Source organism: Vipera berus, assembly GCF_964194415.1.
Source record: "Vipera berus genome assembly, chromosome: 1".
In the NCBI taxonomy this organism is placed as follows: Eukaryota; Metazoa; Chordata; class Lepidosauria; order Squamata; family Viperidae; genus Vipera; species Vipera berus.
In genome coordinates this window covers 75,902,691-75,915,206 of record NC_138202.1, presented here as the reverse complement: position 1 = coordinate 75,915,206, position 12,516 = coordinate 75,902,691, and the positions used below count along the sequence as shown (strand labels likewise).

General features: G+C 43.2%; 1 protein-coding gene across 1 annotated transcript in view; it reads left to right on the top strand.

Moving 5' to 3' along the window:
• CSTPP1 (centriolar satellite-associated tubulin polyglutamylase complex regulator 1) overlaps nt 1-12,516 on the top strand; it is a 167,964-nt gene that overhangs the window by 151,163 nt on the left and 4,285 nt on the right. Inside the window, exons 5-7 of the mRNA XM_081313528.1 lie at nt 6,356-6,441; nt 9,677-9,872; nt 11,521-11,630. Of these exons, the coding sequence (XP_081169654.1) occupies nt 6,356-6,441; nt 9,677-9,872; nt 11,521-11,630 (392 nt within the window). The remainder of the gene's footprint in view (nt 1-6,355; nt 6,442-9,676; nt 9,873-11,520; nt 11,631-12,516) is intronic.

The following is a 12,516-nucleotide window of genomic DNA, read 5'->3' as shown; positions in this document are numbered from 1 at the left end:
TTTCCTGACAATCCTCTCCAGGCTGCGGTCATCCCTGCTGCTTGTGCACCTTTTTCTTCCACACTTTTCCCTTCCACATAACTTTCTATTAATGTGCTTTGATATAGCACTTGGGGAACATCCAACTTCTTTTGCAATTACCTTTTGAGGTTTTCCCTCCTTATGGAGGGTGTCAGTGATGGTTTTCTGCACAACTGTCAAGTCAGCAGTCTTCCCCATGATTGTAATTCCTACTGAACCAGACTGAGAGACCATTTAAAGGCTCAGGAACCCTTTGCAGGTGTTATGGCTTAATTAGCTAATTAGAGTGGGACACTTTGAGCCTAGAATATTGCACCTTTTCACAATATTCTAATTTTCTGAGATTGTGGATTTGGGGTTTTCACGAGCTGTACGCCATAATCATGACAATTATGACAAATCAGGGCTTGAACTATCTTGCTTTGCATGTAATGAGTCTATCTCATATATTAGTTTCCCTTTTTAAGTTGCATTACTGAAATAAATGAACTTTTGCACGATATTCTAATTTTTTGAGTTTCACCTGTATATATCAGTAGGCCTGTATGCAAATCTGACAATATTCTTTGCAGATAATATAAAACTCAGAAAATCCTGGAAGATGCAAATAATTTTTCACAAAATTGTAAATGGGAACTCACTTTTGTGCTTCACATGCTTACTTTTTGGCTCACCAAATTATTGCCAAGATTTGTTCTAAACAACCTTGGTGCATCTTTATGACATCATGTTCACCAGTTTCCTTCAGATGGCAAACACATGTTTTCACTTTCTCTCCCTTCACAATGACTTCCTGTTAGGAGATGGTGTTCAGATCTTGCATCTCAGGGGGCCTCAAACTTGGTCCTTTTATGACTTGTGGACTTCAACTCCCAGAATTCCTCAGCCAGCGTGCCTGGCTGAGGAATTCTGGGAATTGAAGTCTACAAGACATAAAAGGGCCAAGTTTGAAGACACCTGGTGTATCTAGTAGCCTAGAATTTCACTTCTTAGTTATGTAATACCTGATACACAAGGAAAATGGATGCCTCTAGGAAGTTTGCAGCTGTTTTTATAAGATTATGTGAGTTGTTTTTCAAATGGTTCTCTTACCTTTCCATGGTTATCTTACCTTTCAACTACTGTATTTATGTCCTTCAACAAATTTTATAGTTTCTGAAACACAGAGTTTTATCTTCTTTCAGCATGCATTATAATAATTTCTTTTTTTTTCATTTTGCTGCCCAGAAATATTAAGATTTTCCACAGCTTTTTGGTTCAACTTTAGAGAACCTATATCCCTGGTACAGAGGTAAATTCATTCTTGGATTTTGATTATTTTACCCCCACTTGAGTTCTAAACTAGTTCAACCTTCTTATAATTGAAATCATGATAACTATTGTTTTAATGTTTACTATTAAAGTGTTTCTTCTTTCAACAGTTAGTTCTTTATGATGTCACATCAGTGAACCCTTGTACTTTTCACACTGATCTAACAACATCCAACTTAGAGACAAACGTCTTACCAGATGCCCGCTTTCCTGCCAAAGGCAGTGACTGATTTCCATCTGGCTCAGGTCATAATTCTTCTGACTTTCTTCTCTCAGATGATATGCAGCAGATCCTTCATTGTCTACATGTTTGTTAGCCTCATGCTGTATGTAAACTGCAGGATTCTTGATTGCCAAGCCCACTTTAACTAAAAGCAAGATTCTCCCAGAATTTCATTTAACAAGATTTATTGAAAGAAAATATAAAAAGCTACAGAAATCTCAGCAACTGGGTTGCTCTTGTTTTAGGATCTTGTTTCCCAGCTAGTTTAGATGGGGACTTTTTCAATATTTGGCAAAAATATTGGAGTTTCCAATATTTCCAATATGGAGGAGTTTCCAGGTGGCAAGGATGTAAATTTGTCAGTTTCTGAACTTATTGTTATACACACATGGAATGCTTAGAAACTACAAAGATTTATAAATTGTTTTCTTGTAATTGTGGTTTTTCCAGTCCTCATATTTTACTCTTTCAAGTCACTATGTTGTTTCCAAGACCTTTGCATTACTTGGTGAAGCCAGGTGCTGGAGTGGATGAGGTCCCATTATGTTGTCAGCTTTGTCAGCTTTAAAATATTCCTAAATGAAGGGTCATGCACAGATCCATCGGAAGAACTACAGTTACAGGAAAACAGCCAATCGTTTTGCCTTTAGAGGCTCATGTGAGGGGACCCTAATATTACATATTATAGGACAGGGGTCGGCAAGCTGAAACAGTGAAAGAGCCACTCGGAACCGGTTCCCTCACAAAAGAAAAAACTGGGAGCCGCAAAAAAGAGTGCACATGCGCACGCATGCGCAAAACAAGAGGCTGATCAGCAGCTGGGTGTATGCGTCCTCCTGGGAGCTCTGGCAACTCCGTAAGGCCAGCCCCAAATTTCACAAGTGGAAATTGAGGGAGATTGCCAGGAACACGAGATCAGCGTTTCTCAGCCCGCGCTGATCTCGCCCTTCTTGCAGTCTCCTTCTCTCTGTTTCAGCTTGCTTTTGGCTACTTTTCTTTTGGGGGATCCAGCCTCTGCCGCCCCCTTCTATCAACAGCTAGATGCCCCGAAAGAAAAGCAGCCGAAGGTAGCAGCTCTGCAAGTCTCCGCCAAGAGAATGGGGCGGCGGAGGCTGGATCCCCCGAAAGAAGTCTCCGCCGAGAAAATGGGCGGCAAGCCTCCACCACCCCATTCTCCCAGTGGAGCGCTCCACCGCCACATTCTCTTGGCGGCTTGCCGCCCCATTCTCTCGTCTCGGCAGAGCCCAGCTGAGAGAAGGCGGCAGAGGCTGCATCCCCCGAAAGAAGTCTCCGCCGAAAGAATGGGCAGCAAGCCTCCACTGCCCCATACTTGGCGGAGTGCTCCACCGCCTCATTCTCTCGTCTCAGCGGAGACTTCTTTCGGGGGATCCAGCCTCTGTCACCCCCTTCTCTCAGCTGGGCAGCTGAGAGAAGGGGGCGGCAGAGGCTGGATCCCACGAAAGAAGTCTTCGCCGAGAAAATGGGCGGCAAGCTTCCACCGCCCCATTCTCTCAGCGGAGCGCTCCACCACCACATTCTCTCAGCAGAGGCTTGCAGAGGTGGCAGCGGAGCTGCGCGTGCAGCTCTCCAAACCACCGTCGCCCGTTTGGAGAACTGCTGCCTTGTCAAACATGGACGAAGGCAGCAGCTCTCCAAACGGGGCGGTGGAGGTTTGGGGAGCTGCACACGCAGCTCTCCAGCCCGCTGCTCTCCAAACCTCTACCGCCTCGGTTGGAGAGCTGTTGCCTTCGTCAAACATGGATGAAGGCAGCAGTTCTGCAAACGGGGCGCTGGAGGTTTGAAGAGCGGCGGGTTGGAGAGCTGCGCGCGCAGCTCTCCAAACCGCCACCGCCCGTTTGGAGAGCTGCTGCCTTCGTCCATGTTTGACGAAAGCAGCAGCTCTCCAAACTGGGGGGTGGAAGTTTGGAGAGCTGCGCGCGCAGCTCCCCAAACCTCCACCACCCCATTCTCTCAATGAGACTTTTTTATTCCTTTTTTCCAGAATGGCAGAGGAGGACTGGGAGCCGCAGGAGACGGCTTAAAGAGCCGCATGCGGCTCCGGAGCCGCGGGTTGCCAACCCATAGGATAATAGTCTCTAAATACTTGTGGAAAAGCCAGCATATCATTCAGATTTGAAATCAAGATTCCTATGAAGGGAATCTGAATACAGTGCAATGTATACATTGGGTTTACTTTGCAGAAAAATTATAACAAAATCTTTTAAACATATTGTCTGAAGAATCCGAAGAAAAATATATATCCTAAAAGGACAAGAGCCTTTATTTATTTCACTGGTTCCATGATTTATAGTCTAAAACCAGTTTTTAATACAAAAACGTAGATTATTTTTGGTTTGTAAGAGACATCTGACATTGAAATACACCGTGTATAATCTATTAATGATGTACAATTGTGTCATATGAGTAATAAACACTAGGAGCATGCGTGTTTTGAGTATTATTTATCACAGCATTATGGTGTAGCTCATTCAGAGTTGCATAGCCAATGCTCAATGATTAGCTATGGGTGGTGGTGGGGGAACTAAGGAACAGCCAGGCAAGTGAACATAGGAAAGAAAGATTAGACAAGTGATTTAGTTAGCATACCTGAAACTTGGTTACATTACAATATTACAGTATCGATTCAGAGACTAAGTCTTGGGAAAAGGTGGGTTTGGCGCAAGGAGTTTAAGAAAGAGAGTAACAATTGGACATCCCAAATAGTTAAGTATCTAAGGTATGTACTGTAAGTAATGCCTTTTTTTCCTGTGGCATTGACATATTCTGTATGCTTCCTTTGACCTATCCAAACAATGCTGGCAAATTAATGGCATAGTAATTTCTTCCTCCCCATAATTGATGCTTTATCATCCAACTGTTCTGTGAAGTTTTTGTAAGAGTATCCCAATGCTTTTATAAGGTTTTGTAGATTTAATACTGTTGGAATAGGATATAAATTAAGACAGTAAAGTTTTGCTCTGCCAATTAGCGTTAACTGAGTTCATCCAAGATTAAAACAGCACAGAGGAGATATTTGTGGTTGTAATCTTATTTTAGTTTTACCCCTTATATTAGACTATTGCTTCTTTTCCAAAAGCAAGAAACAAGGATTTTCTCATTTGACTCTTCAGAATTTAGTTCACTTTTGAATGAATTTATTGTATTAGAGTAACACACAAGCAGTAGGAAGTACAGATTGTTATTCTCTGCTCATAAGGATAACTCTAGTCTTCTTGAAAATCTAGTTTTCAAAACTTTAGATTGCTTTTTTTGAATGACTTTCATTTTAGAAATGCATATATGAAGTGTGTTGGAGAAAATTGATGAGTAGCTGCAGAGTTATTTATTTATTTATTGCATGGTAAACATCTGCAGAATTTGGGGGTCATACAGGGCAGGTTTGGGGAGCAAATCTTGAGCTGTAACAGAAAGGAGGAGAAGGGGAAAATAATGTAAGTGGACTTTTTCACACAATGTTGGCTGTAGCCTAGGATTTTTCTGGGCCAGAGAGAAGACTTGTGCGGGGGGGGGTTAGACTTCAAGAATCAAGAAGGCAGAAATAGCAGTGATCACTCTACTGCATTTGGACATGGATGAGGGGAGTGTACCCTCCTTGTTCTATAAGTCATCTTGGCAGTTTTTAATGCTATTAATCATGGCGTCTTTCTGGGCCACCTGAATATCTGAAAGTACAATGCACAGTCTTGCAACGGTTCCATTCCTACTTGTGGATGCTTCCAGCTGATCGTTATGGAGGGTGAGTGGGCAAGCTCGTGGCTGTCCACTGTGGGACGCTGTAGGATTCAGTTCACTCCCTTGTGTTGTTTAACATACATATAAAACTACTGGTAGAAGTCATCTGTTAGTTTAGGATGAGATGTCATTAATATGCCAGACCAAGTGGACTATTGCAATGCAGCATATGAAGAACTGTCTTTGAAGATGGCTTAGAACTTGCTAAGGGTAGAGAATATGGGAACCAGACTGTTGGGGCAGGGGAATTGCTATTGCAGAATGCCATTCCAAAATGCTAGTTGGATGAACAAACAAACAAACTACTTCCATTAGCTTTTAAGTGGTATTTTTTTAGGAATAATAAAAGAATACTAACAGCAATGCCATAATCAATTTCCCATCGTCCTTTGCGCTCCCACAGGGAGGGCCTCCTCAGGGTACCGCCAGTCAAGGATTGCCGACGGGCGATCCCCAGGGGGAGGGCGTTCTCTGTGGGCGCGCCTGCCCTATGGAATCAACTGCCAACGGAACTCCGGACTGCCCCCGACCTTCGTTCATTTCGCTGGGACCTATCTGGTCTGGACTGAGGGGTTTTAATGTTTTTTAAATTGTGATTTTAATTTTTCTGGAGCTAGACTTAATTTAATTTAATTTTAATTTTATATTGTATTGTTTTTAAATTTTGCCTTGTAAACCGCCCTGAGTCCTTTGGGAGTAGGGCGGTATATAAACCGAATTAATAAATAATAATAATAATAATAATAATAATAATAATAATAATAATAATAATAATAATAACAACAACAACAACAACAACAACAACAACAACAACAACAAAATATCATTTGAAAGGTTTCTGGTTTTCCCTTTGATTGTCTTAAAGCATTTAAGAAGAAACTTGATGGGCTTGGAATAACAACAAATTCTGGGACTCATTTGGAGAAATGCCGTACCAAATGTGACTCCTTTTATCAGTTTTGACCATTTCTGCTTCACTTCCAATGCCCTGTATCTCTGCTGTACATCACATTGGCTGTTGCTGAGCTCTCTCCTTCTTGATTCCAGGATTGTTTTAATGGATGATGCTGTGGACTGTTTGATGTCTTTTTCAGACTTCCTGTTTGCCTTCCAGATCCAGTTTTACTACTCAGGCAAGTCTATCCCACTTTATTACATTTGTGATTAATGTAATTGGACAGATCAGATAGCATAGTACTGGGAACAACCTTGTCCAGACAGTTTTGCTCTGTAATAAAAACTCTGCTGTCAGAAATCTGTATGTCAAGCTTTGTTCTGTATATCTGAGCAAGAGGATTTATTTCACACATTTTTCATGCTGGATCAGGTCGTGCTTATAAGTATCTTTAATTCATATATTCCCACCATGCCTTTTAGAGCAAGTCTTTCTTAGTAAGCAGTTGCAATAAAAAATACCTTTAAAAATAACACGTAACAACATAAATAAATACATATACTAAAGACAAAAAAAACCACCCCTATGTGTGAATATCTACCCCAACAGAATTACTTTAAGTGAAAACATTCTGAGAGTGGAATGGTAATTGAAAAGGCTCTGCTGGTATTACTAACCTGAATGCTTTTAATAGCAAGTCAGAGAACAAGCTCTCTAAGACCGTTTACAGACTTTGTAAATTATGTCAGACTTTATATTGAGATCAGTAATGAAGGACAGCCACTGCTCCTGATCATTATGATATGATTAAACAAACTTACCTGGCCTTTCCTATGCAGTGTTAATCCCTGTAAGCCCCAGGCCCACTGAGCAATCACTGAGATGGCCGATGTTTGCATGAATTCCAGGATGGTAATTCTACACAGGTAACATTAGGATGGTCTAGATTGGAGTAATGTATGTATGTAAACTGAAGACAAGGTGAAAAATGTTGATAAATCTGTTATTTCTCTCTCAAAACAAGGTTCAATTGCACGGCTATTAATAAACCCTTTCCTCAAGCCATCTTTCTCTCTGCAATCATGTCATCTGTGTGAGGGAGATTATGCTATTCTGGAGTTCAAAGGAGAGAGAAAGGAAAATGAGAAGCAATAATTTATAATATGCTTCATCCTTGGAGATTATCAAACTTTCAAATTCACATTAAAATGTCACCTATCTGTTTCATAGAAACACTTTTGCAGGTTCCAAGCATGCCTGCCAGGTTTTGCACACTAGTACCCTTGGAAACCATTTCTGTTGTTATCCAAACTGAGCAGTTTTTTCAGGTCACCCACCAATATGCATACATGCAAAACACTCAAAGTGGAATCTGCATCTTTGCATAGCTGATCAGGATGGTTAAAAAACCTTGTTTATATGTAGACTCTGGGAGTAAATAACGGTAAAATTTTGCAGCCTGAGGGAGAATGTTTTCAGCCAGTTTCTTTGCTCATATCTCTTTTGACCACCAAACTGTATGTAATTTGAAGTTGCATTGAAACACACTGGGATGCTTACTACAGCTTGTATGTATATATAGATAGTGCTTGTTTGTGTCTGTGTGTGTGTGTGTGTGTGTATACATACATACATACATTTGGGTGGCCTTGACTTTTATTCTTCTTCACACAATAAAAATTCTACATAATTGAAACCCTAGTCCAAAGAATAGAATATATAGCCATGGTGGTGAACCTATGGCACGTGTGCCACAGGTGGCACGCAGAGCTGTCTCTGTCGGCACTTGTGTCATTGCCACAGACAGAGGGATGCAGGGCCGGGCTGCTCCCCTCTCCCTCTCCACGCATGCGGAATCCAGGAACAGCTGCGAGAGCTGGGCGGGGTGAAGGAACCTATAAAAGGAGCAGGTTTTGGTGGGAGAATGAGTGAGCGGCCTTTGGAAGTGACCAGTGGTGGGTTTCAAATCATTTAACAACCAGTTCTCTGCCTCGCCTTCCCTCTGTATTGGTCGGGCTGGGCTGCTTGGGCGGGGGTCAGCTGGGGTGGGGGCAGGAGCTCCCAGTTGCAGAATTGCTGGAGGTCCCAGCTGGGGGGGGAAAGGATATGGTGGGGGGGCTGCAGGAGTCTCAAACTGGGGTGAGTGCAGGAGGGTGGGGGTTAACAGGTCCTGGCTGGGGGAAGGTGAGGGGGTCTGGTGGGGAAGCGGGAGGGCCGGGACGCCTCCGTGGAGGAAAGCCACCGCCCCCCCACTGGCCAAGCCTCTCAGCCACACTGCGGTCACGTAGAATTGCATAGAAGGGGCACCAGGCAGGGGGCTGGGGGTGGCAATCGGGAAATCAGAGCCACCATCTCCCTTCCATGGTGCATCTCCATCAGCATCGGCAGGGACAGCCCCGGGATGGCCGAAAAAGAGCTCTCACCTGATGTGGGCCCTGTCTACATGGTGGCTCTGACGGGGCGGCAGCTGCTGCTCCTCCTGCTGCTCCGAGCCCCTTGACGGGCCAACCACACAGAGAAGCAGGGGGCGGAGGAGGGGCGGCCGGATGTCTGGAGCTTTCTCGGCTGCTCGCTGGCTGCAGCTATTCCCACCTCAGTAGTCCGACAAGGCAGCGGATCTTGCACACCGGCTGCCCAGCCTCGTGGGACAGTGGCACCTGGGCAACGCGCAGGGCTGGGCAGGAGGCGACGGCAGTGATCCCTGCATCGCCAGGCCGGGCTGGCAGCAGATCTGGAAGTGAAGCTGTGCCACCCATACTCATGCAGGTGGGGGCAGCGGCAGGGGAAGGTGACCTATGGTTCATGCCCATCCCTCCCTGCTGCCACCCCACATCGTCCCACATACACATCCCGGAGGTGCATGCGGGACAATGTGGGGTGGCAGCGGCAAAGGGTGGGCACATGCCAGAACCCGCCTTCCCCCACCGCTGCCGCTGTCCCCATCAGCGCAAGGATGGGCGGCATAGCTTCACTTCCAGATCTGCTGCCTGACACCATCGGCCTCTGCACACAGAGGCCAGCGAGCACATGGGGGCCGACGGTGTCCGTCAGCAGCCACAGCCTGCTGGCTGTCCTACATCAAGGTGAACTGGCCACGGAGCCCCACCCAGTCGGCCACGCCCACCCGGCAATAAAGGAGTGGGTTTTGGGTTGCAGTTTGGGCTCTCAATCTCTAAAAGGATTGCCATGACTGATCTATAGGCTACCGAAAAGGCCCTTTGAGATAGCTTCGATAGCCTTTGCATGATTTTCATGTCATATAGCAACTAAAGCAAGTAAGTTGCATATTTATATTGGTCAGTGCATATTCATATGAGCGCTGGAAACTGTAAAACATTCTCAAAGTACAATATATAACGAATAGAATAGAATAGAATTAATTAGCTACACAGTTAATGCAGTCTTTTATATAGCACATAGTCTTATAGTACGTTGATAAGTGATTTTTACAACATACCTTTGTATTTGAACAGAGTTTATTGAAAATGTGGCTGCCATCTATCAAGAGCTCTTGACAGGTAAAAATCCAAATACGGTAATTGTGCCTACGTCGTCTTCTGGGCAGCATCGTTCGCGTCAAGCTCTCAGTGAGTGCAGTCTGGCCGATGGTGTGGAGGCATCTGCATTTTACCAGTGCCTTGAATCATTATGTGACAAATCCAAATACAGGTAAGGCCAGCTGGTTAGAACAAGTTGTATCTATTTCATTGGTTTCAGGATAAGGAAGGGGCTTAGTGACATTTTGGTGCAAACAGTTCATATCAAAAAGGTCTTGTACGTGTGGCCTTGTTTCTTCAATCTTGTGCTGTTCCTCTTCGTCCGGAAACTAACGAATGTCATGTATTGATAGAGATTAAGTTTTGACTTTTGTATGTATTATGCAACCGATTTTCAGCTGTCACCAGTTCTGCCCCATTTTATATCAGTTAGTGAACGTATTTTGACTTCCAGATTTTTGGAGGTCTGTCAGATTCATCGATTTAATTTATAGGTTCCCCTGAGAAAAGCGCACGGAAAGGAAACTTTCATTTTATTTACAATTGGGGGGAAAAAACTATACTGACTGAAAGAAATAAATGGATTAGAGTGAACAGAGTTCAGCAGCAGTTGAAATAAACAAGAAGATAATATAATTTGTGAAGAAGATAAAAGGGCAAGATTTCATGGGATAGTGTTCCTCATCATGTCAGACCTAACTGTGCTCTAATGACAACCTAAAGTTGTCACCCATAGAAGAAAGCATGTGATTTTAAAAGGGTAGCTAAAAAACTCTCCTCGTAAAGCGTTGGGCTTTTCATTTGTAGTTGGAATCTCTGTCACAGCAAACAATTAAACAGCTTGCTTGTGGCATTCAGTTTGATTCAAGACTTCCAAACATTCAGCATTAAACTGGGACAAAACTTGGCAATAATTATTTTGTCACACATGTGCACATAGAAAAAACATGCAGAAAGAAAAGCAGTACATGCACACACTGGGAGAAGTCACAGAGAAAAGAGAACACAGAAACATACATTTATAGAGAATACAGTAAGAAAGAGGTCACATTTTCTCCTATATGCAGGGCAATCGAGCAATCGTTCTATTGACTTTGTCTTGGGGGAAGGTTACTCTGCTGAAACAAAAATGGAAGTGGGGGGGGGAGCCTGTTGCCCAGTGGACAACGGGCTTCTTTATCCACTCACCAACTATTTTTTGGAAGTGATGCTCTTTTCACATTTACAAATGAATGTAGCATACTTTCCACTAAAGTTCCACCATTTTCCATGCCTTTTCACCGAGGGAAAAACATGAGAAAAGCACAGGGTGATTCTGAAAGTTTGTTTAACACATAAGTTCGCCCATTGGAGAAAACTTGTGTGGAATGACCTATGAGGAAATTACAAAGCAATCTTTAATGGTAAAGAGGGGGGGGGGGGGCTCTGGGAAACAGGACAACTTTTCTTGAATCCTCATAGAATGGGTCGGGCAACCGTACCAAAGTTTCCCCAATCCTGCTTTAATTGCTGCCTGGCCAACTAGATTTCCTTCAACGTGAAGGAGAAAGCTGTTGTTCAAAATAATTGGGAAATGCTTTTCACTGAGACCTTCTCCTCCCATGATTCTCTCAAGTTAAAAAGAACCATGAGTGCTCATGGAACTACTAGCCCATTGTCTCTTTTGTTGCAGAAAAATACATGTCTCAAATTGTAGGAAGATGGATTCATGATGTAGATGATTCAATCCATTCAGTTTGATCAGTCTTAAGTATAAAGCTAGGTAATTCACAGACCTTGACATATAAAGTGTTTTTCTTGTGTTCCTTTTGTTTGCCTAGCTGTCCCCCAGCCACTGTTCTCAAGGAAATTCTGAGCAATGTACAGAGAGTAACTTTCTATGGATTTCTGATGGCTCTTGCAAAACATCACGGGATCAACAAAGCTCTTGGTAATGAAAAGTTCTGTATTTTCCACGAATAATGTTTAGGGATTTGGTGGCCTAAATTCCTTTGTCAATGTTACAGAGTCCTCAGGGCTAATAGGTATATACCAGAAAAATTTATATTTAAAGCAAAACAATTCTATGAGTATTGGCCTTTTGTATATGTTGTAAGTGTTTGCTCAGGTTGCACTGCTTGCTAATTGCTTGCTTTCAATTGCTAAGTGCTAGTTCACGTGTATGTTTGTAATGGTTGCTAGCCGGCCCAGACTGGTTGTCTCCAGCCGGCTAAGTAGGTCTTTGGACTGGAAACCTCTGCTTCAAACCTATTGGTCACCGCCTATCAGCCAACCATATAAATAGCTGCACAGCAGCTCCCTTGTTGCTTCTGTTCTGTTCTGACCTTCAATAAAGCATGTTGCTGTTTTGAACCTTCCATCTCGCTCAATGCCTGCAAGAACCGGCTACACAACACAAGTCACATAACAAACCAAAAAAGTGCCTTAATTCCCATGTATCCCCAGCAGCGAAGAAAGAGATGGGCAACTACCATTCTGTTCTTTGCCCCAGATCCTGATTTCATCCTGTTTCAGAATCCAGAGTAATATCTTTACAAGAGGACTGCCTTCTCTTGCAAACTTTTTACTCCTCAATAACTATAGAAATATGAGGAGAGAGAGAGAGAGAGAGAGAGAGAGAGAGAGAGAGAGAGAGAGAGAGAGAGCTTAATTCATACAAATGAACAAGATCCTGATTTTTCTTAATTCTTCGTTTTCTTTTGAAGAAGCCAAGGCCTTGTTTCAATAGAAATACCATTATTTCAGGACAGAAGCAATGCACATCCCCCCCTTTCAGAATTGTTATTTGTCCTGCAACCTTAAAATCAGGTTTTGAA